Source organism: Anarhichas minor, unplaced genomic scaffold (assembly GCF_050575085.1).
Source record: "Anarhichas minor isolate MPS153535 unplaced genomic scaffold, ASM5057508v1 ptg000136l, whole genome shotgun sequence".
Classification (NCBI taxonomy): domain Eukaryota; kingdom Metazoa; phylum Chordata; class Actinopteri; order Perciformes; family Anarhichadidae; genus Anarhichas; species Anarhichas minor.
Window position 1 is genome coordinate 21,529,586 of NW_027466582.1, and position 24,676 is coordinate 21,554,261.

Here is a 24,676-nt window from a genome sequence, read left to right on the forward strand (position 1 = left end):
GATAACAGATTTTTTATTTTTATTTCGTCAGACCATTTGATTCATTCATTGCTGTCAGGATGTAATGAATTCAACAAAAATATATGAAATGTTTTTTTACCTACCTTTTAAGATGAATGAATAAAATCTGTCTTTTTCAGTTTTAAATTTGCACTTAATAGCTTTTTGCTCTCTTCCCATCTCCTCTGTCATTCTCTCAGGTATTTTCCATCTGCGGGTTCCAGAGTCGGCGTCAGTCGGCTCAGCAGTAGGTCAGATTCGAGCATTCGATCTGGATGCTGGCAGCAATGCAGACGTGGAGTATGCCATTGTTCCAGGAGATGAGGGCAACATGTTTGACATCATCTCTAATAGCCAAAGTCAAGAAGGAGTTGTAGTCTTGAAAAAGGTACATTAACACGTCATCAGCTGCACTTTAGCTGTTTTTGTCACAAAGACAAATACTGTACTGCACCAACTTGATATGCATGATGATTATGTGTGTGATGTCTGGCAGCGTGGCAGGTATGAACTAATTGAGGTTCATGCCAGCCAACATGGGCTGTCTGTAAATACGGCATACCATAGAACAGCATAACTAATTCCATCAGGCCCTCTTGCTACTTCACAGTCGACAGTGGCATGTGACTGGTTCTTGTGAGTTTGTTCTTGTCATTGTGTTAATTACATTGATTTTGACTACATGCATTGTCCGTTAATGACGAAGCATCCCGTCATGCTGCCTCATAGTGATATACTTGCATCCTTTGTAGTTTTGCGCGTATTCATGTATCTGCAATCTGCAGTTAGTATATTTGTAGGTGTTGAGCTTCATGTAACATTTTATTTCGCTTGTCAAATGTTGCAATGTGATAATAACTCGTAGCTGTGGCGTCATAATGAGGTTATTAGGAGGTGGTTCAGCTGTAGTTGGACAGCACTGAAGGCCCAGGTATACAATTATTTAAATTATTAGTATTAGTATTAGTATTAGTATTAAAGTTTGAGTCATTTTGAACTCTGGTCATTTAGTCCAGTTATATTTGAGTTAAACTCTGGACATACCTGTTATATCAGTCTAATGTTCGTTGATATAAACACTAGACATTTTAGTGTTATTTCAGTCAAATTAAACTCTCAACATTTTAAAAAACGTCTGTCAACTTTAGGCAAAAAGTCCTGGTGCACAAAATCTTACACTAAATGACATGTTTTATTAATGCAACTTTGCAGAGAGGGTGTCTAATCTGACTGAATATATTTCGGCAAAACTTCCAGACATGAAACATGGACTATATTAATACATTTATTTCTTACCAACTCTATTGAGGCCCCCGGATAAGTGAAGCATACTGCCTTTACAACAGAAACCTATTGATATCATTATGTTTATAATAGTTTGTACACTAATATTTTGATGCATTTGGTTGAAAACAATTGTATTGTCTTTGCATGCAAGGCAATATAAGTTGTGGAAGGCTACTTCCCAGCTTAGTTTATCCAAGCCCCAAACCAGTTTCACATGAAATGCTTATGAGTAGATGTTGCACACACTTTACATTGTACTGGTCTGGACCTGACTGTTAAATGTGTGCAGCAATTATATTGTGCATCCTTTATTATGGATCGCATGTTTAACTCTCCAAATGAAACAAACTTGACTTGAACAAGAAGATAACGTATCCAATTCAGACTTTTAAGTGCAGCTAAACCACAATAAGTAAGCAATGTCCAGTTGTTGGGAAATGCTAGTTATTCATAATGTTACACCACTGCAATTTGTAACTCAGCTAACTCAAGTTAATTTAAGTTAAAAAGCAAAGTAACGTTATTAAACATCTTATTGTTGCTTAATTTAAGCTCAGTTTCCTTGTGTGCCTCTGTGTCTATGTTTAGACACAACTGATGAATTAATAACCACAGTCACAAACAGCGGTGACGTTAGGCTGTTTATTAATATAGTGGATCGAGAGATTTGGAAATGTCATCATTCGGGGGATAAAATGGGAATGGAACCTCCAGTAGTTCAGCAGGGTAACTCTTGCTGAAGAGCCTGAGCTCTGTGCAGCGCGTCCTGTGTGAGTGAACAGGACGAATGGTTTCCATGGGCACCCAAAGGACGCAGGCAGCGCTCCTCTGAAAATAGGGACACCTCTGCGTCCACGGTGAAACCCGGTGCTATGATAAATGAATGTATGCTTGCTCCAAAGAAAGGCCCGGTCCTCTCTGAGGTTGAGGTGAATGAAGGTATCAGTATAGACGGTGTTGCAGCATAAAGACATGGATATTACCTCAATGTTTTCCCTTTCTAAATATGTCGCCAAATACCTGCAGAGCTGTGGCTTAAAGGGCTATTCTGACTGAGCAATAGTACTAAAATTTATTATTTTAATTCCCCTGATCACATATGAACTATATCAGTGATTCTCAACTGGTGGATCGTGACCCAAAAGTGGGTCACGGACCGGTTTTCAGTGGGTCGTGGGCCTTTGCCTGACAAAAAAAATAAAAAATGTTGTGATTTTATTTTGAAGGGCATTTTTTATGCAGCGGTAATAATTTCTCTTTTTAGAAGATGAGAAAAATATAATATTATGGCTTTAGCACTTCACCCTGAATGAACTGAATTTAAAGCTGCAAGGCAATTCAGTGAAAATAATTTTGCTAAAATGAATTTCGTTAAGTAATTTATTCTTTAATCCAGCCGTTATTTTACTTGAAATGAGAAGAACATTTATTCATGTATTTCTATGCATTATTTATAATCCATCCAGTTAAATTTGAAAAATGAGAATAATATTAGTTAAAATATAATTGATGTGTACTTTCTTTATTTGATTTGACAGTTGTTTACTACACAGAGACGTTACTACTACTAGACTTCTTGAATATAGATAGACCCAAATTATATATATATATATATATATATATATATATATATATATATATATATATATATATATATATAATTTGGGTCGTGGGTCCCGGCTTGTCATTAAGGGGTGATGGTGGGTCCCGCAGCCAGACCAGTTGAGAACCACTGAACTATATTATCCCGTGTTCAAATTGTTAAAATGTTAGAACCAAAGGCAGATTTTGCAAACTCCAGCATTTTGCCAGTGATCTAAGAGAGGGAGGGATGTGTTGATCTGACTGTGATCCTAATTGTGCTTCCTCTTAACCTTCCACTGAACCAAGCCATTACACTAGATAATGCTTTATACACTCACTCTCACACGCAAACACACACTCTCATGCACACAAACCAGTCTTTATTCTGCAGCGTCAGCCATTAGATTCCCCTGATGATTTAAGATCACTGGTATATATTGGAAGAACAGGGAAGAAACAAAAAAAAGAAAGGATGGTGGAAGGAAAGCGAGGGAACTCGAAGAGAAAAGGGGGAAAGACAGACACCACGGTTCATTTAGGATTTGTTTTTCTTCAAGTATATGATAGTTGCTCCTGGAGGACCACAGCAGGAAACTAGATCTTAGAGTCAATCTCTTCCAAAAAGAGTCATCCGAGGACTTGAGAAAACTTCCAGCTCCCCACTCACACACAGGAATACACAGCGCACATGTCACATCACATCAAGCAGTTTAACATCAGAAGGGCTGCGAAGGCTTTTATTTCAGACTGTCCTCTAAATCAGATCAGACACCACAGCTACTTTGTGAGCGTGCTGTGCCTCTTATGTTTGCAATGAGAGAAGCCATGGCTCTCTGTGTGGCCATTCGGTCCCTGCTCATTGCTCTAAAACAAAGAGGCAGTTGTCAAGCATAAGTTGACTCACCATCACGAAACATTTTCATCACAAACACTGAATTAAACATCTCCATCAGACAGCAGAGGTGGCAGTGTATTACAACAGTCAGCTGAAACTTTGAGGTGAACCCAGTAGCTGTTAACTGATGCCTCCTCCACATTCAGTATCAGTCCATGTGTGTGTATGTGCAAAGTGAGAGGACATGTTTAGAGTTGGATAAGATAGTGTTGCTCTGAATGCAGGGTGGACTAGGTGCAGAGATGAGCAAGGGTAGAGGGTAGAAGTACAATTTCAAGCTGACTAAGAGTCCTTTAACAATGTGCCCACTAGACACTACACTCTCTACTTGGTATGTAGACTCCATACTACAGGCCCAGGTGTGTTTCCACCTGTCTGGGAGGAAGTCTTAGCCTGTTGTGTTTGTGTGGATCTCAGTATTTGAAGCCAATGGGATTGAGTGGCTCAATGATCCTGGGAGCTATGTTGTCCGGGGCATTAGCCCCTGGTAGGGTCTCCCAAGGCAAACAGGTTTCAGGGGAGAGCCCAGACTAAGAGCGGTTCAAAACGACCCTAATGATAAGCAGCCCACGGACTATAGTCACCTCGCCCGGACCAGGGAAACCGGGGCACCCTCCCGGAGCCAGACCCAGGAGGGGAGCTCGTAGGCGAGCGTCTGGTGGCCGGGCCTTTGCCCATGGGGCCCGGTCGGGCTCAGCCCGAATAAACACCATGGAGCAGCCACCCTGTGGACCCACCACCCGCAGGGACACGCATCGGGGTCGGGTGCTATGCAGACCGGGTGGTGGGTCGGGCGGGAGGCCCGGGCATGCCAATCGCCGGCGACATAGACTAGCTCTAGGGACGTGGAACGTCACCTCGCTAGCGGGGAAAGAGCCGGAGCTGGTGCAGGAGGTGGAGCGATACCAGCTAGAAATAGTTGGACTCACCTCCACACACAGCATTGGCTCTGGAACCAAGCTCCTGGAGAGAGGTTGGACTTTGTCCTTTTCCGGAGTTGCCCAGGGTGAGAGGCGCCGGGCAGGAGTGGGGATACTCACGAGCCCCCGGCTGAGCGCCGCTGTGTTGGAGTTCTCCCATAGGCGCATGGAGCGAGAGGGTCGCCTCCATGCGCCTACGGGTTGCGGGGAGCAAGGCTCTGACTGTGGTTTGTGCTTATGCACCAAACAGCAGTTCGGAGTATCCGGCCTTCTTGGAGCCGGTGGGAGGGGTCCTGGAAAGGGCGCTGCCTACCGACTCCATAGTTCTCCTGGGGGACTTCAACGCTCACGTGGGCAATGACGGAGAAACCTGGCGGGGGGTGATTGGGAGGAACGGCTTGCCCGATCTGAACCCGAATGGTGTTTCGTTATTGGACTTCTGTGCTTGCCACGATTTGGCCATAACGAACACTATGTTCGAACATAAGGTGGCTCATAAGTGTACCTGGTACCAGAACACCTTAGGCCGGAGATCAATGATCGACTTTGTAATCGTATCATTTGATTTGCGGCCGTATGTCTTGGACACTCGGGTGAAGAGAGGAGCAGAGCTGTCAACTGATCACCACCTGGTGGTGAGTTGGATCAGATGGCGGGGGAACCGGTTGGAAAGACCCACCTAAACCCAAACGTGTAGTGAGGGTAAACTGGGAACGTCTGGCGGAGGACCCTGTCCGGGAGGTCTTTAACTCCCACCTCCGGAAGAACTTCTCACACATCCCGAGGGAGGTTGGGACACGGAATCCGAGTGGACTATGTTCAAAGCCTCTATTGTGGACGCGGCCGCTAGGAGCTGTGGCCGGAAGGTCATCGGTGCCTGTCGTGGCGGCAACCCGAGAACCCGGTGGTGGACACCGGAGGTGAGGGAAGCCGTCAAGCTGAAGAAGGAGACCTTCAAGGCCTGGTTGGCCCAGGGGTCTCCTGAAGCAGCTGACAGGTATCGGCAGGCCAGAAGGGCTGCAGCTGCGGTGGTCGCGAATGCTAAAACTCAGGCATGGGAGGAGTTCGGGGAGGCCATGGAGAAGGACTTTCGGTTGGCCTCAAGGAGGTTCTGGCAAACCATCCGACGGCTCAGGAAGGGAAAGCAGGGCTTACCCCAGGCTGTTCTCAGCAGGGGGAGGGAACTGCTAACCCGGACGGAGGACATCGTCGGGCGGTGGAAAGAGCACTTTGAGGAACTCCTAAACCCGACCAACATGTCCTCTGCAGAGGAGGCAGCGCCTGAGGACCTAGGGGGAGGCTCACCCATATCCCTGGCAGAGGTCGCTGAGGTAGTTAAAAAGCTCCTTGGTGGCAAGGCGCCGGGGGTGGATGAGATTCGCCCTGAGATGCTGAAGGCGCTGGACATAGTTGGGCTGTCCTGGCTGACACGCCTCTTCAATATCGCATGGGGGTCGGGATCAGTGCCCATGGAATGGCAGACCGGGGTGGTGGTTCCCATCTTCAAAAAGGGGGACCGGAGAGTGTGCTCGAATTACCGGGGTATCACACTACTCAGCCTCCCGGGGAAGGCTTATGCCAGGGTGCTGGAAAGGAGGCTCCGACCGCTTGTCGAACCTCAGATTCAAGAGGAGCAGTGCGGATTCCGTCCCGGCCGTGGAACAGTGAACCAGCTCTTTACCCTCGCAAGACTACTGGAGGGGCTCTGGGAGTTTGCCCAACCAGTCTACATGTGCTTTGTGGACTTGGAGAAGGCTTTCGACCGGGTCCCTCGGGGGGTCTTGTGGGGGGTGCTGCGGGAGTATGGGGTGCCGGACCCGTTACAACGGGCGATCCGGTCTCTGTATGACTGCAGTAGGAGCTGTGTCCGCATTCTCGGCAATAAGTCAGACACGTGGGTGTTGGCCTCCGCCAGGGCTGCCCTTGTCACCGGTCCTGTTTGTGATTTTCATGGACAGGATATCTAGGCGCAGCCTGGGGGCGGAGAACGTCAGTTTCGGGGGTCTCGGGATCGCCTCTCTGCTATTTGCAGATGATGTGGTCCTGTTAGCCTCCTCGGATCGTGACCTCCAGCATTCACTGGGGCGGTTTGCAGCCGAGTGTGAAGCGGTGGGGATGAGAGTTAGCACCTCCAAATCTGAGGCCATGGTTCTCTGCCGGAAACCGGTGGATTGCTCCCTCCAGGTGGGGACGGAGTGCCTACCTCAAGCGAAGGAGTTCAAGTATCTCGGGGTCTTGTTCACGAGTGAGGGTAAGATGGAGCGGGAGATCGACAGACGGATCGGTGCAGCTGCAGCAGTAAAGCAGGCGCTGCACCGGACCATCTTGGCGAAGAGGGAGCTGAGCCGGAAGGCAAAGCTCTCAATTTACCCCTCGGTCTACATTCCTACCCTCACCTATGGTCACGAACTCTGGGTCGTGACCGAAAGGACAAGGTCGCGGCTACAAGCGGCCGAAATGAGTTTCCTCCGTAGGGTGGCCGGGCTCAGCCTTATGTCCTGTCCACACTACTCCGTTTCTCCTTGGATGCAGATTTGTCAAATAGAAACGATCTCCGTCCACACGGGAGTTTCAGCATCATTCTCGAGTTGATCTGCGTCCACACGGCAGCCTTCGAAGGCGGACAGCACGTGACCATTAACGTACACTGGGCATGCACGTGACGGTGTAAACAGGAAGTGGATTGCTTGCTTAGTTAAAAAAAAATAATAATACGACAGAGTAATAAAGTAGTCTTTAATAATGAAAGGTTGTATTTGATACTTAAGATCTTCCTCTAAAATCTCCCTCTATAAACTCAAACAGACAGTTCGTGGAAAGTTTTAGAAGTTTTATTTTTCAGACGTAGTTACAGCGCTGCGGGTCTCTCGCTCTCTCTCTCTCTCTCTCTCCAAATTTACTTTAACATCAACACTTACACATAAGCGTTTACTAGATTATGGGTCCATCAATGTGGTCTCTCACTCGTTTCCTCCGTGTTGTTGATGTCTGTTCTCACTGTCCTCCTAGCTAGCTTCTAAGCTAATTTTAACATTACCGCCAATGGAGAAATGCTAACCGCGATTAGCATTACAGCGCTGCGGGTCTATCTCTCTCTCTCACATCAAATTTACTTTACAATCAACACTTACACGTAAACGTTTACTAGAATATGGGTCCATAAATGTGGTCAACACACGTCTCTCACTCTATTCTGCTCTTGCTTCGTGCAGGAAAGCTTATCAGATCGCTAACAATAGATCCGTGAAATAAAGACCATGGAATCCATAGAAGAGTTTCAAGACTTCAGTGTGAATCTTTCTTATTTGTAAAACTGTGGAAACACAATATGAAATATGGCTTTACAAACTGTCCCTATACACATACATGAATACAAAACAACAATCCATGATATAGCCAGCATGTAACATGTCCGCCTAGCTAGCTTCTAAGCTAATTTTAACATTACCGCCAATGGAGAAATGCTAACCGCGATTAGCATTTAATACAACACAAATGTTATACTAAACACGCGAATAGAATATATCTACGTACATCTTTTCATGCTTCATAAATACATACTTACAGACTAAGGTCTCTCAAGGCTACCAAACGGAAGAAGTAAAACGTTAGTGCAGCGTGTCTTCTCATTAGAATCTTAAAACAACGAGCTGCTCCATTGGGCTGATGCCGGTCACGCCGCTCGCTAATCACTCCAATAACAGCTGCTTCCTCCACAGAAATGCAGACTTTTGCAGACAGCTGCTAGCTGTTGTGTTAGCAGCAACATCATGTAGCTGTTGTGCTAGCAGCAACGCTTGCAATTAGTTATCCATGTTGAAATAAATCGCTGGTAGCCCAGTTTGTTTTCTTCCGGGTACGGGTCACGTGATAGTGAGTGTGACGAATCAGGGACGGAGACGTCATGGTTGCCAAGAACCAATCCAGTAGCGAACACGGGTGTGGGCGTAATTTTTTCTAAGCACATCCGTATCCGACCGTCCACACGCAAACGCAACTCCGGAGTTCTCAAATACCTACAACCTCGGCGGAGTTTTCAGATTCCTCCGTTTAGGGTGCTCCAAAACTCCGGCGTAGTGTGGCCGCTCAGTGTAAACGTAGCAAATACGGAGTAGAAACGGAGTAGTGTGGACAGGGCCTTAGAGATAGGGTAAGGAGCTCGGTCATCAGGAGGGAGCTTGGAGTCGAGCCGCTACTCCTTTGCGTCGAAAGGAGTCAGCTGAGGTGGTTCGGGCATCTAATTAGGATGCCTCCTGGACGCCTCCCACTGGAGGTTTTCCAGGCACTTAACCTGCTGCCACCGCGACCCGACCCCGGATAAGCGGTGGAAAATGGATGGATGGATGGATGGAATTGATGGAGAGTTTTAGCCAGAAAACATTTGGAGATTTGAGGGACTAAATACACAGATGAGCCACATCATACAGCTGGACACAGACCTCTGAGGAGATACCCGATCCATCCCCCACCACGCTGTATCATAGGAAAGACAAACAGGGTTCACTATATCTCAGAGGTAAATATTCTACATCTCTCTGACAGCTTTTGTTAGAGGCAGAGGAAAAACAAAGCATGTGTATTGCATTTTGATATACAATTATTCAATTGTTTCTTTTGTAAATAACGGGCCTGTGACTGCACTGTATGACTGAATACTGCCAAAATAACTAGCTAATGTTAACATTCTAACATGCTAAAATAAGATGGTAAACATTGCTTCACCATCTTAATGATCAGCATCATGATAATGTCAGCACACAACTTAAAGCACAGCTAGCATGGCTGCAGACTACTGTGTGTAGTACATAGTCTTATTGTTATAGTCAGAGCGACCTGATTCTCTAATCAGTAACTAGCTCATCCCAGAAATGACAAACATCAGAGGATGCAGTAGACATGTCCAGGCACGTTTGTGCCTTTCACAATGCCAGCAAACAGAAGCATGACTAACTCCAGGGGCCCACAGCTGGCTGTCTTTATAGCGTCTTACCTAATGGAGCATGACAGTGGCTGAAACTTTAATACAACTTAACATACATTCTTTCACATTACCAACTGAGAGCGGGAGAAACTGAACCGAGGTTTTGTGGAAGCCACATGAAAGTTTTAGAAGTTTTATTTTTCAGACTTAGTTACAGCGCTGCAGGTCTTGCTCTATCTCTCTCTCTCTCTCACATCACCTTTACTTTAATATTAACACTTACATATAAAGGTTTACTAGATGATGGTCCATAAATGTGGTCAACACACGTCTCTCACTCGTTTCCTCCGTTTCGTTATTGTCTGTTCTCACTCGTAGCTCTGCTGGTGGCTGAAGTCTCTGTCCTACTGGAGAGCAATTCATGTTTTGTTCCTTTACATTTTATCTGCGGACTTCACAATAGTTGTGCAGAACAAAATAAGCATTAATAAGGACAGGAAAGTCCTCCGTTTTGTGTCCGTCCTCCTCAAAGCCGCTAACCGTGACTTCAGACGTCTGCTCCGTAGGTCTGATAACGCCGCTGGTCACGCTGCTCACTAATCGCTCCATTAACAGCTGGTTCCTCCGTAATGATGCAGACTTTAACAGAACAGCTGCTAGTAAAGACAACAAGGTCAGCAACACCTGTAATCAGTTGTCCATGTTGAATTAACCTGGTAGTCGATCGGTATTCAATGTTGTTGTTGTTTGTGAATTTCCGGGTAAGGGTCACGTGATAGGGGTGTGACGAATCAGGGAAGGACACGTCATGACTGCTAAGAACCAATCAAGTAGTGAACACGTGATCATTTCCAAATGTATGTGTTTACGTCGTCCACACGAAGAGGCAACCCCGGAGTTTTCAAACTTATCCGTCCTCAGGAGCGTTTTCAAACTCCTCCGTTTCCGGTGCTCTGAAACTCCGGCGTAGTGTGGACGCTCAGTGTAAACGTAGCAGAATATGTGTAGTGTGGACATGCTCTCAGGCTTTGACAAAAATAACATGGAAATAAACAACGGTTACTTTTATTTTATTTTTTGCACAGTGGACAATCTTTCAAAGGGAACAGCTCTTATCTTGGAGTTTGAGGTGATACTGTCACTGAAAATAACGATAAAATGTCAAGAACTGTCTTTATTCTTGTTCTATAATTTCATAAATACAACAACTATAGTTTTTGTATATATAATCTAACTATATATACAACTTTATAAGCTGTGATATCAAATCCAGACACATTTTATTTGGTGGAAAATAGGGCAAAACGGCTCTTTGGACAGTAAAGGTTGCCGACCCCTGGTATAGCCAAGGATCAAAGGTGAGAATGCATCTCAGGACGAGAGAGGAGAAAGTACAGAGAGAGGTGTGCTCAACAAGAAAACTGCTTAAAATGACACCGGACCACTGCAGAAGTAACTAAAGCCATGACAACCTCCTGAAACCAGCCGAAGCCACAGTGTGTTCATGTCATGCACTCAAAGTTGTTTAGTCCAGGTACACGTCAAGGCTCAACACATATCAATTTGTTGTAAGAGGCAAATTAAGTCTTCCAGGTCTCTGGAAGTCCAAGTCTGAAGACTTCCTTTTTTGTAACTTAAGTCTGACTGGAGTCAAAGACCCAAGCCAAGGTTCCATGGTTCCATGGTTCCAAGTACCACTGTATATTGCAAGACCGATGCACAGTTAAGAATGAGATAACAATTCAGAAGTACAGACTGGTAGATTATGGGTTGGCTCTTGGTTCTGGTTATGTGGAGCCTGTCGGAGGTCAACTCTGAAAGAGCTCAAGAGTGAATGTGTCATTGGTAACCAGCTGTGATCACATGGAAACATGTTTTGAGTTGCTGTTTAATGTTACCTTACAGGCGCGTGCTCTTATGACAGAACAATGTTCAATAAAGCATGCATGTAAATGCAATGTTCCCGTAGCCATGGAAACGTCCCTATGTGCAACATGCATTATTAATCAATGTTCCATACCTTGTTTGTCCAATTCTTACGCTCATGTACCTTTCAGATTCAGTCTGACTGAGCTCGGGGTTATGTTTATAACCAAACATCTCCAGCATTCATACAAGCTTGTTCATTTATCTTTGGTGGGTCCCCTGCATCAAAATGACCTTAACTGGGTTCTGGATTACTCCCCTGTATATTTTAGGCTTACTTGACTTGGCCAGTTGACCATTAACCAGCCATTCTTGTTTAGTGTATTGCTATTGTGCAGTGTGATTGTGTTTGTTTATCTGATACAATATCAGAGCTTACTGGTTCCTATTGTTAAGTCGCCTGAGAGGTAATTGGAGTTGGGGATGTATCCACCTCAGTGGGTTCAATCTGTCCTCATTAGGCTCATGCAACATGAACCATACCCCAACACACACACACACACACAAACAGGTTTGAGTATCAGGTAACAGCCCTTCGATTATTTAGCAGCCACGAAGCAGCAACCAGATTCCTCCACAGCTTGGTATATTAATGATCCAGAGACAGTGACATGAGAAAAGAAGAGACAGGGGCGTATGAGGGAGAAGAAGCTTGTCAGAGATTTGGGGTACAGATTTTTTAAGTTAGAATTTTGTGGTATGAATTAGTTTTGCAGTAGTATGACAAATTATTGAGCAAGTGCAACTGACATCCTCACAGTAGTGAAAATTGATTGTGTGGTGAAAATTTAAATAGGGTTTCAAATCTGTGTTGTTGGTTGCTTTATCAATGTAAAAACAATGTTTAAATGTTATTAAAATGTGTCAAAAATGTTTCCAAGTATATGTTACCAGAGCTCACCGTATATATTTTGGTGCTTGTCCATACCACAAAACACACTACACATTGTAAATTAAATAATGAAATGAAATGAAATAAAATAAACGCACATTTCACCTAATTTTGTGACGTGTTGATGTGTAAACTAAACCTTATACTGTAGTAAAACATGGCCACAGAGACGTTACTTTAAGTCTTACAGCTCAGGAATGCCTCCAACGTTAGCTGCCATTTAGTCCTTTTTCTGGAGGCAGAAAGAATCCATATTTGGCTAAAGTGGAGATATCACAGCTGAGCATGATGGGTTGAGACAACTCAAGTAAACATGACATGTCAAACATAACTCTATTTTCGCCCTTAAAAAATACTCAATCGAGCGATAATTTTGCAAAAAAAACTTGCCACGAAGACACATAACACGATAAGGTAGCATTGAGACTTGGGGGTGGCTGTAGCTCCGTGGGTGGGTTGTCCTCGAACCTTTCTTGCCTCCTACTGTATGCAGGTTGAAGTGTCCTACAACAAAACGCCGAACCCAAAGTTGCTCCGCAGGCACTTCACAGGACCCCACTGCTCATAAATGGTTGAATGCAGAGGTCAAATTTCATGTATACGACAATTCTAATGAGTTCTAATAAAGTTCTGTTTTACATTGACTTTCAATGTTAGTACACAAATGTACTAAAGGACAATGAATACTATTAGAAGCATACATCTGTGTGCATTCTGCACTTCACATTGTGATGGGTGGAGATGAAAATGGAATAACACAGAAGGCAAGTCTTGCTATCAAAGGCTAAATTAAAATTGGTGAGCTTAGAGTTAGAGTTTTTGGCACTGCAGCATAGAGGATGTATACTGGATGCTGTTTGTTTGGGAAGGAGCCATATTGGTGAAGATAATAACTTGTAGCTGCCATTACACCTGTTCCACTAAATGTCTCAACACAGTTCTCAACTGCAGCCCTATATTTACTCAGTATTTCATACCATTCAGCCTTATCCCTCTCAGTATCCTCTCTTCTCTTGGCCACTATCACTGCCTTTCTATGGGAGGACACGATACACGATGTGTAGCTGCTTCTTGCTATCTGTCTTCCTCTGCAGAGCTGCAGGAAGCAGTGGCAGATTCAGGTCTGCCACCCGACGCTGGAGAGATGAACGTAACTGAACTGAGTTCCTCTTTCCATTCAGCCCTCCTACTGCTGGGCCTCGCTCTCCTCCTCCTGATGCAGACAGATCTCTCCTCTTGCCCTTCTCCTGCCTGAGACTCTTAATGACCAAAGTATGTTGTCTCTGTGAGGGGAAGGCGGGAGGTTTAGTACCATTCACCAGGAGTCCTGGGGCCCCGGGTCGGGTCAAACCTACCCATGTCATCTTTCTGCCTCGTCCATCTTTTAGCCCCACGTTGCGCAAACGGGGCAGTGGGGCAGAGGGTGACGTCTGTGTCGTCTCCGTGGCACCCGGGTGGTCTCTGTCTGAGGAGTGTGTGGTGTGTGTGTCAGCCTCCAGGACTCCCATCCTGGGAGAAATGCCGTTCTTCTCTGAAGAATAGAATGTCTGCAGCTTCTCCAGACGCTCGTTGATGCTCAGGTGATGAGAGTGGTCGTCTTGGTGGAGGTTGTCATGGAAGCACTTTGACCCAGGGTCTGCTGCCCCGTCTGATTGAGTTGTCCTGAGCAGATGTGTGTGTCGAATTGGCCTCAACGCGCTGCTGTCTCTGATTGGCTCAGCGAGTAAGGGGACTTGGCAAGGGGCGGAGTCACAGAGTTGAGATGCAGAGCTTTTAGGAGGAGAAAGATGGACAAGTTCTCTGTCTCCGAACACAGACACTGGAACACAAACAGAGAGACAGTAAAGTATGTCACACACTGCACTGTGAATGTGTGCACCTTTTGTTTGTCTGTATGCTGTAAATCCTCACCTTCGGGAAACAGCGTCTCTCTGGTGTCCAAGCTGGTGGCGATCTCCTCATCAGTGGCCCCATCCTCTGTAGACTGAGGGGCGGGAGAGGGAAGACGAGGCGGTATTGAAGGGGAGGTAGATTGAGGAAGCTGGGGTAGAGATGGGTTCCCCAGGTCCTCTCGGTGGTCCTGTCTGTGCAGGTCCTCAGTCCTCTTCCTGTTGATCTGACATTCAGTTGTGTGTTGGGCTCTCAGAGGCTTGCTGGACTGCTTCCATCTCTTTTCATTGGTCAGTTCATTCTAAAAACAAGCGTTGATTCGTTATCAGGAGGCCCAAGAATGTTTTCTACACAAAGACGAGTGTAACAAGGACATCTCATATCACCTCTTTCTCATACAGCCACAACACTGCACACAGTTTAACTTCAATTGGCTATTTGCTGCTATTTTTGATATTATTTTACTTGGATGTTCTGTTAATTCAAACTGAATTTCTCTGCATCAGTGATCCACACCATTGCATTGGGTTGTACGAGTCCATTTCCTCTTGTTTTAGTAACATTTGCTAAAGTTCTCCAGCAGTTCTGAAGAATTATAAATGAGCATTTTTATAAATAAAACTATATTTGTGACCCATATATTTTTTGACACAGGCAGAGTAGGGGAAGCAGATCGTACGAGTGATAGACTAAATCCTTGTTGATTTTAGTCTACTTTGGGATTTCTTGACAATACAACCTTATCCCTTAATGGGTGCATGGCATTGTTTAACATATCTAAATGATCACAGTATTTATGTTTATGATGTAATTGATAAAATTGACCTGTTGCAGAGTCTTTGATTCAGCATTATGCCTTTCTCTCCATGTATTCTTGCTTGGAAGACTCCAGTCGTTGCTTTCTATTTTCTGCCAAAACAATCATTTTTAGCTGTTAAAATGTCATCGCAAAACATGAGAATGGTTGTAATTCTGACTCACTCGTGTCTGTGTGTGCTTAAAAGTGAGGAACCTTGCTGGCCTTGGCTCCCTTCTGGCTCCTACTGAGCTTGTTGAGCAGCAGGTGATAAGAGGCCATGATGGCAGAGGGTCGGTTGATGGTGAGTGTGTGTGTGATTTCAGAGAGAGAGTAGCCCAGTGTCTCTGTCATGTATGCCAGCACAGACGAGTTGAGATCCTCTGGACAAAGCCTGGGAAATAACGAGGGAGGGGAACAGTTACAAAGATAAAGTTTGGAGAGTGAAGCAGAGAATGTTCGGGTCCTTAAGGATTTGTTGAATAGAAGGACCAGTAGTTGAAAGATTTTCGTTTGATGATTTCAACTGTGAGCAGAACAGACCTGGAGCATTCTTGCATCATTCGTGATAAAAGCCTTCAATTCATGCTAAAATACATGTGATAGAACCTTTTATAGTACATAAATGAGTCAATTCGGCTAAATAAAACATTAAAGGTATTTCAGATTGTTACATCTGCATACAAGGAATATAAGCTTGTATTGCCTCAGGGTATGTTCGTAGTGTCAAAGTGTAGTCATGCAGTAAATCCCTGTACCTGTTTTTATGAAAGTGCGTGTGTAGTGGTTTCTTGGCAGGTCCCTCGTTGAACCATCTGTCCTCCATTGCAGCCCTGACACTAGGTCTCTTAGCGGGGTCGGGCTCCAGCAGAGACAACACAAACGACACCGCACCTGAAGCAGGAGCATTGATGAATCGGTGTTACATTTGTTTTCTTCATTTTCAGAATTTAAAATGATCTGATTTCTGCATATGGTTTGGTTTGAATGCTTGTTTTCCAGGTAACTTGGATCAATTGTGTGATTGTGCAGTTCCCATCAGTTGGACAGAGAGTTTTAGCCTCCGGCCTGCTTTGATTCACTCTTCCTCTTAGCGTCGCTTTTTGTAAGAAAAAACACCAAAAAAAGTTGTGGAGACCAAAACAATATCTCAAAGGAGGGTGACAGGTTTTAATGCAGGTTTACATGCTATAATCATCTAGCATAAATGATCACGTACATAAAAAGCTGACACCTGAGCATGGTTTGGTGGCATTCATCATGGGTTCAGTCAAGGCCACACAGGAATAGTATTCTAAGCTCAATCAACTGATGGTCAACAACTGCTTGGAAGAGGTTATGCTAAATGGACCTATATATGTATAAAGTGCTTCACCATGCCTCATATTCAGCCATATAAGGCTCTGGCCTGCTCATTGGGAGCAGTGTCTAATGAGGCTAACAGGCACTTTTAGGATATGTTCATGCACAGTTTGTACTATTCTTGCCTGGACAAAAAGGGCCAAAACTAAAAGAGCAAATGTTGCACAACTCCTTGAGACTGACAGACTGATGGGGCTCATTGTGACTTCACTGAAACAGTATCAGAGAGGAAACCGTGAAGAGAAGCAGGATGTCAGTCTGTGACATGGAGCTGTGCTGTGGCAGCCAAGCAGGGTTGATAGTTTGACTCCAGATGAAGATTCCTGATAAACTCTACGGTCTGGAGAAGCATGTGGATTCAAACAGGATGGTTGCCACTTTCACAGATATACAAGCCAAGATTGCTCCATTCAATTCAGTGTTACTCAATCAAATGCACTATTTGTTGATTTTAATCGAAACTTCTGGATGGAAAAAAAAAAGAAAAATAGAAAATAGAAAGAGAAAAAAATTATAGTAGAAAAAAACATGACCTCACCACAACATGGCTACTAAGAAGAAAACTAATGAATGAGCTAATGGAATAAAACAACCAACAATCCCATCCAGGGGCAGGATGAAGTCTGAAAATAGACGTGGATGTCTGAGCCCAGCGATACAGCCACTAATGCCATCTTGTCACAGCTTCAGAGCTTTTAGAGCCGTAGTAACAGGAGCTATGTTTGTTTGTGGTGACATGGCACCATGACAGAGTGTAATGGAGTGACTATGTGTGGAAGACAGACCAAAATAAAGCAGAGACAATAGGCCAGAGTGTGCTTGGTACAGAACAAGTGGAGGAAGTAAGAAATGAGTTCTCTGTCTCATGACAGATCTGTGAAGACTGAGTCCCGGTTTGTGTTGGCAGAGACTCGTTTCCAAAAGCTGTACAAACATTTCTCACAATTAACATCCACACACATTTAGGAGATAACATATCTGTGCATGGCTCAGAGTACTCAGGTGCTGACTGTGTAACTAAGGGAGAGTTTTACAAATGGAAATCCAAACAGTGTGGAGATCTTTCACTTGGTCTCTGATGTCTGTTATTGCTAATTTATCACATACCAATTCAGCTGTACCTCTCCTTTCTTTTCTGTATTTTGTTTTATTTTCATGTAAGTTCTTGCAAGTCTTAGGTCTTTTAATATGTTGCTGAAGAAAGTTCACTCTTCAGATATTTGTGCAAACAGAAAATGTTAATGCGTCTTTTTTTTCAGTGAAGAAGCCACTCGGGTGAAATGTGGAGTTACCTTTGCTGATGTCACTGGGGATGCTGCTGATCTCTCCGTTGACCATCTTCTGGTGCAGCTGCTTGATGTTGAAAGGCTCGACAGTAAAGGGCAGAGTTCCTGTCAGCATGGCAAACATGCTCACACCCCTGTTCACACAAGCAGAATGTGAAGAAACATAAACACCTTTACAAGATGCACACGGAAATGCATTCTGTCATTTGTTTCAAACAGTAACACAAATGCACACTCTCCCACACAATGAAGGAGCAAGCCTCCTCAACAGACACACATTTCTATCACTTACACGGACCAGACGTCCACTTTAGGTCCATACTTCCTGTGAGCCAGCAGCTCAGGGGCCGCGTAGGCAGGACTTCCACACTGGGTGTTTAGGAGCTCCAGAAACAAAGATTCAGCCTTCAGAGTGTTACTCAGGCCAAAATCTGTTTGAAACATCATCATTTTAACAGAGGAGCCTATGCACAGATGTACTAGATAGCTAGGACAGGTCCAACACTGCATCAGTATACTGTCAGATGTCATTGCAAAAGGCAAGACCATCAACATACCCACAATCTTTATGTTGTTATGTTCGTCCAGCAGAAAGTTTTCAATCTTTAAGTCTCTGCAGAAGAAAAGAAGAGAGAGAGCTGTCATGAAGAAATGTGTGCTGCACTCTAGTATTTTCATGAGCTCTGTTCTTATTCCTACAGGAATTTCTAAAGAGATTTCTTTCCTTTCTTGTTTTGGAGCACTTAAACTGACACTATGGTGGTTGTTCAATTCATGAACTCCTGCAGTGTGGTTAGCCTTACTAAGCCTTTGTTGTATATTTATGGAGAACCACCTTAGATGGGACCAGACTAGACCGACAGAACATAAGAAAACCCAAGCTAAATTTGGGTTGGGTAGAGCTAAGCATGAACAGTTAGTGGTCATTTGGAGGATAAGTTTGTTTTAGACTCCTAAAATCCTTCACCCATCATGATCTTCAAGTCAAGCCAAATTGAAATCAGGCCGAAGTGAAGCTCTTCCATAGCTTACTTGCTCTTCTCTCTCACAGTACTGTGTATGTGTTCACCTGGAGAAGTTGCCTGACTCCCCTTAACTTACCCCAGCCTGAACACCAACCACACCGCCTGCTCTGAAACTACCCAGCTAAATGAAAATCTGCGGTTTGGAGAGAGAGGGATGCCCTATAAACTATAGCCTGGGAATCAGCCATGTTCCTTTCATCTGCCTTCATCTAACCAACAGACACTCCAGAAAACACTGCTCACACAACCCAAATGAAGTTCAAAGACAGACAGAGAAAGAAAGAGGGAAAACGGGCAAGAAAGAGAGAGAGCAGACGTCGTAAAGGAGAAAATGTATGTGGTAAACCTACTGGATGTGGGTGGTAGGAGGTACATTTAAGCACAAATGTTCCATTTATTTCCAGTTTAATCGTCTCTGTGTGGGACTGTGGTGGAGAGTGTGAGTACAAGGCAGTGTGTGCTAGCATGTGTGTGTGTGTGTGTGTGTGTGTGTGACAGGAGAGAGGTGCTGTTGAAGGGTTGAGAGCACCATCGTTGAGGGACTTCATTAGAGAGGAAGTCCATGATGTTGTGATGATGTGTGAATCATGGCGCCGGCGCAGGATGATGAGGTCATTGCCTGGTAATCACATTCCCACCTTCAGAAGAGCCAAGGTCTTAAACCAAAGCCCAGCGCTGTGCATATTGTGTGTGGTTGCAGCGTAACTGTGTGTGTGTAAGTATTGGGTCTCTAACACCTACACATACTAAAATGCCACTAAAATAACACTCTTAACTCCCACAATGCACTGTGCCATGCACGGCCTTTCTTGCAGCGATTCCTCGTCTGTCGACTGTTAATGCCCTGCAAACTACTCTTTGTGTGTGTGCATGTATGTGTGTGCATGTGTGTGCTCATAAGCTTGCTCAGCGTGCTTTTCTTAATTTTACTTAATTTGATCAAATCTCTAATTGGGCCAAGTAGCTCAAGGTAAGATAAACGTTCTACATCACATGCTCTTGATAGTCTGACTGTAGCTAAGAAGCATTGACTTTGGTCGTTGCATGTCTAAAGATGTCCGGCCAGTAAGTTTGAGATTGTGCTAAATTTGTTAGAAAGGTGAGTTGTGTTTTTTTTTACATATCTAAATTACTATTGTTTCAACAGCATAAGTCCAATTAATACTGAAAAATACAAAACAGATCTATTAATGATGTTTAATAGAAAAACACAAGCATACGTCACATATCAGAAATCGTAAATGGCAAATGGTTTGGATCATTGATTAGTTTCAGAATTACCCTCCATTTCTTGTCTCTTGATCAACCAGTTGATAACTAATTAATGATTTCAGCACAACTACTCCACCGTCTGGATGATAACAAACAAAGATTATCTACATGCCCCAACACATAGCAGCTCATCCAAAGGCCAAACCCTGATCTGCACTTGTCTCCTTGTTACATGTTTGGTACAGTGATCGCTTCTAACGTGACACAGGACTGAAAATGGACGCCGTATATCTCTATCAGTTATTTATGAATTCTTTCTAGAGGTATGTCTTATATAAGGTCTCAAGAAGTGTGGACTGGATACAATGTATAAAATAATGACTGGATATGTCACAAAGGAGACCAAATAAAGAAAAGGACAACTCCTGAGACTGAGCAAAGAATAAGAGTAAGTAACTCAGTATGAGATGTCTCTAATACATGTAGAAGAACTGCACATTGTGTGTGTGTGTGTGTGTGTGTGTGTGTCACCTGTGTACGATGCCGTGTTTATGCAGATGTTCCACTGCAGAGAGGATCTGACGAGTGTAGTGCAGCACCTCCCTCTCCTCCAGCCTCTTCCTCTCACAGATCCTGTCCATCAGGTCTCCTCCAGCACAAAGCTCCATGGCCATGTAGTAGCTGTTCTCTGTCTCCAAAGTCTGACACACAGTTATTCAAGTGCATATGAATTGGACCAAGCTTATTCAACAGTGGCAGATATATAATAACCTTTTAATCTCACTCTATTAATGTTGTAAGACTCCATCATTACATCATTTGGACTGTATATGCAATTAACACATATTAATGCGTGTTTTTCATTTTCTACCTCCAGCAGGACAACAATGTGAGGATGTCGGACCATCTGATGGATTCGAGGTTCTCTCTTCATGTTCTTCAGAACATATGAGTCTTGCCGCGCTTTCTTCTTGTCGATCACCTTAATGGCCACCTAAACACACAGACACGTGCACAGGGCCAAAAGGGTTTGTTTCTTTTTACCAAAAGTCTGCTTCCACATTGGGTAAACAGAGTCACACATTATCTCTAAGAGATGATTGGTATAAACATAATCCTCTATTACTGGTAGATGTCCCAGAAGTTGTGGCCCTCAAGGGAAGTTAAACAATAATTGTTAGGATAGTAGAATATTTAGCTGATGATGATTTCAGAGCACACAGGAGAGTGTGAGGAGAGAGGCTGAAGCTGGAGCACAGGAAATCTGTGTGAGCAACAATATATCTGCAAGGCAAGCACACAGTTTGAGCAAAAGCAGAGCAAATCCAAGCACAAGCAGGGACTAATGACCTTAGGACACGGATTTGAGTGAAATCATTACAAAATCTGAATGAAATCAATAAGCCATGCTCTCAAATTGAAAGCTCTTGAATAAAGATAGGAAAAAAAGCTCCACATCAGGGATCAGTGCTGGAAAATAGTCATTTCTGAATCTCACTGAACTGTCAAATAATAGGGCTGTGTCTTGGCAAGAACCCGGCGATAGGATGCTAACACATTCTCACCCCGATGTATCAAATAACCACTGTTACGTGTCAGGCAAGGCGCCTGTGTATATGCTTTCTCCCCTCCTGCCTTTCTCTCTCTCTCCCTCCCTTGTTTTCTCTCCAGGTGCCAACAAGATGATTGATTTCCACCTGTGCAGGCCAGTCGTGCTGCTGCTTGGCTCCCACAGATTTCAAGCTGGCCAATCAGCAGAGTGGGGTCCAGAATGAAAGGAGGAAGCCTGAGGAGTTCACTCTCTTCCTTTTTGTTCTCTGACACGGTTGTTGTTCGATTGTGAAGGTTTGTGGTGGGAGGTTGAGGACAGTAGGTGACTTGGGATACCCTTTACATTTGTTCACACACATAGTTTAACTTTGTCTTGATCCATTAGGATGATTGGCCGGTGCCACCTGTTTTTGTTTTGGTGAAGCTTGGTCAGTGATCCTAAGCTTCAAACTGTGACGCTTTAGGTAACCCTAGTTTTGGACACGTATATACTCTTGTTACATGCATAGTGTCTTTCCAAGATAAACTACTGTCTTCACAGTGAGTTAGGTTTAGGCCACAAAGGGACTTTTTTAGTGCATCAATATTTTCTCACACCCCTATGAAATAATAAGGACGTCAACTTGTATACATGTATTTCTCTCCGTGCTGTGAGTTTGGCAGCTATTTGACTTCTCAACTAATTTCCCCTCAATGAGGATGAAAAAAAGCACATAGCTTGGACAGATAATACAACTCCTAAAGTCGATATGTAGTGAGACTGATTCTACTTGTTCAGATGACAGTAGTTAGATAACTAACCAGTTAACACTCTGGGTGTGAAGGACGGTAAATTGTGGACAAATCTAGTGGAAGTTTATTTCCATTATGTGTAAGAAGTGTATGATAAATTAGTGGAGGTCATTTTATCCTAAATTAAAAAGTCAACTGTGTTTGCACATCTGCAGTCTTCACCTCCACAGATCTTGTACCTGCAGAGGGTAACAAGGGTCAAGAGGAGCAAACACCACTGGAGATGGTTTTGGTCATTACTATGGCACCCAGGTCAGGTATACATGAGCCGGGGTCAGCGACTCACTGACTAGTTCTACATCTATTTATGCACACTAGGTGGTCATCCATATAGTCCCTGCAGTTTAGAGCCACAACATTTTAGACTAAATCTAAAATATTTATAGCATGGTTGTCTTTTAGCCTATTTGGAAGAATGAGTGTTTTTAAAGCAGGAGAATACTATTACGGAACATAAATCATAAGCATGTTTACGTGGTAAATGAATGAGCTTTTTTGTCCAGATATATTTAGCTGAAACAGATCTACTCCAGACCTCTTTAGATCTGTTGAGTGTTCTGTTCCTGTAAGAGTCATGCTGGTGAAATAAGTCATTAGAGATGGGTCTGACTGTGTTTGTACACATAACAATAATAATAATAGGCCACTGGCTTCTGTAAACACAAGTGCACATAATAATCAGTTCCAAGTTATAACCGTGTAATCATAATCTTGTGTGGGAGACGTGTCTCTTCACTCCGACCTTTTCCCCCGTTCCAATGTGCAGCCCCTCCATCACTTTGGCAAACGATCCCTTGTTGATCATTTTCCCCACCAGATAGGATCCCACCCGTTTGGAGTGGGGGAAGCTCCGCAGAAGCTCCCTGGGGACCTTCAGAGATGGCAGGGGCAGCCGCTCCCGGCCCGGCCCGGAGGCTTCCCACTGAGACCCGTGGCACTCTCCTTCGCCCCCTCCCTCTGCCACCATGTCCTCCGGAGCGGGCTTCAATGCTGCAGCTGGCATCCCGGACAGGGCCAGCACCTGGCATGTGGCCGCCTCTCACACACACACACAATCAAATCCCAAAACAGGACAGCCCACATCGAACATACTAACACAAACACACACACTGATTGATTGAGGAAAGGAGAGAAAGCTGCTTAAAAATCCTTCTTCAGGAGCAGGTGCGTGTCCTTGGATGCAGATTTGTTATCCTTGCATTCTCAGGTAAGTAGATCTATATCCTTTAGTCCAGTGATGGAAGACTCCTCTTTTCCTATTCTGTTATTTTTGAGCTTTTACCAAATGCAAGTGTCTCGAAGTGTCTCTCTTTTGAATCAATGGCTTCTCTCCCGTTCTCTCACTCTGTTTCCCTCTGCCAGTTAGTGGATGATTAACTGTGCTCTTAGGCCAGCTCCAGTGATGAGGAGGACATTCTACACCGTAATTACCCCCCCCCCCCCCCCCCCCCCCCTTCCCCATCCTTTGCACACACTAATGTGCACACAGTACCTTCGTGTGTGCAGTTACACAGTAACCCTTCAAACGCTCTTTACTTCCATGGGGTTCTCCTTTGAAATCTTATTTTCTAATTCTGTCCGTTTCAGTTTCTCACCACACAATCAGGTCATTTCCTTCACTGTGTGGTCAGATCAGGGAAGTTCTGACACACTCATAAGAGAGGACTACAGCCAGCAGCCGTTAGCGCAGCACAAAGACTGGAAACAGGGGAAACAGCTGGCTCTCTCCAAATGTAACAAAACCTAAAATCACAACCTGTCGTTTTGTTGCAAACAAACAAGATTTAACATGTTAACTAATAAGCGTTTGAGGGGCTGGCAGGAGGATTCTGTTACATTTGCACAAAGCTAAGCTAGCTGCAGGCTTCATGCCAGTGTTAGAGTAAGGGTCTGCTCCTGATGACTTCATATTAACTCTACAGAGATAGGACTGCTGTCAATGTTCTGATCTGACTCTCAGCAAGAATAAATACAAGCACAATGTACAACTGTTCATCTACATTTATTTTGCCTATAATCTCACACAATAGTTTATATATTTATTTCAAAAGTGACTGTTGAACGGGTTTCATGAGCTTGTGGGAGCAATCAAATTCATAATGAAATGTTTGGTCTGATTATGCTCTCCAGGATCTTTGGTGAGTTTGCATGAAAGTTTGGCTTTCAAGTAAAAGCCAAACTGGAACCTGAAGTAAGTTGTCAAGTGATATCGAGATGTGATATGATATAAGACTGGAGAGAGGGATCAGAGCCACAGAGGCATGTGTTCTACCAGTGGTGGTCAATGGAAAGCAGCAGTGAGGTTTTGTGCTGGTGAGTGATGGCCAGCATTGAAGT

The 24,676-nt window shown here is 44.2% G+C and overlaps 2 protein-coding genes across 3 annotated transcripts in view; one reads left to right on the plus strand and one right to left on the minus strand.

Annotated features, from left to right (window-relative positions):
- The window catches only part of selenoi (selenoprotein I), a 43,039-nt gene extending 25,095 nt beyond the window's left edge, over window positions 1-17,944 (plus strand). The window contains exons 12-13 of one of the 2 annotated variants that reach the window (XR_012951483.1): window positions 201-388; window positions 17,733-17,944. The gene's annotated coding sequence lies outside the window, so the exon portion shown is untranslated. The remainder of the gene's footprint in view (window positions 1-200; window positions 389-17,732) is intronic. The other variant, XR_012951484.1, reaches the window with a different exon arrangement.
- Window positions 13,460-23,342, minus strand: LOC142942433 (uncharacterized). Its single transcript, XM_076084737.1, has 11 exons — window positions 23,082-23,342; window positions 20,868-20,990; window positions 20,528-20,697; window positions 18,317-18,372; window positions 18,052-18,190; window positions 17,766-17,893; window positions 15,870-16,005; window positions 15,328-15,505; window positions 15,141-15,224; window positions 14,337-14,616; window positions 13,460-14,244 (listed from the first exon to the last, which is right to left on the minus strand). The coding sequence occupies exons 1-11, from the start codon at window positions 23,340-23,342 to the stop codon at window positions 13,460-13,462; spliced, it is 2,340 nt and encodes a 779-aa protein (XP_075940852.1).
- Window positions 23,343-24,676: the final 1,334 nt, after the last annotated feature.

Excerpts from the sequence above, each read along its gene's own strand:
- LOC142942433 (XM_076084737.1), bottom strand. The coding sequence starts at position 23,342 with ATGCCAGCTGCAGCATTGAAGCCCGCTCCGGAGGACATGGTGGCAGAG. Across the intron at positions 20,698-20,867 it reads ACATTGTTGTCCTGCTGGAG|ACTTTGGAGACAGAGAACAG; the intron begins GTAGAAAATGAA and ends ACTGTGTGTCAG. Across the intron at positions 16,006-17,765 it reads CCCCAGTGACATCAGCAAAG|GTGCGGTGTCGTTTGTGTTG; the intron begins GTAACTCCACAT and ends CTCCTGCTTCAG.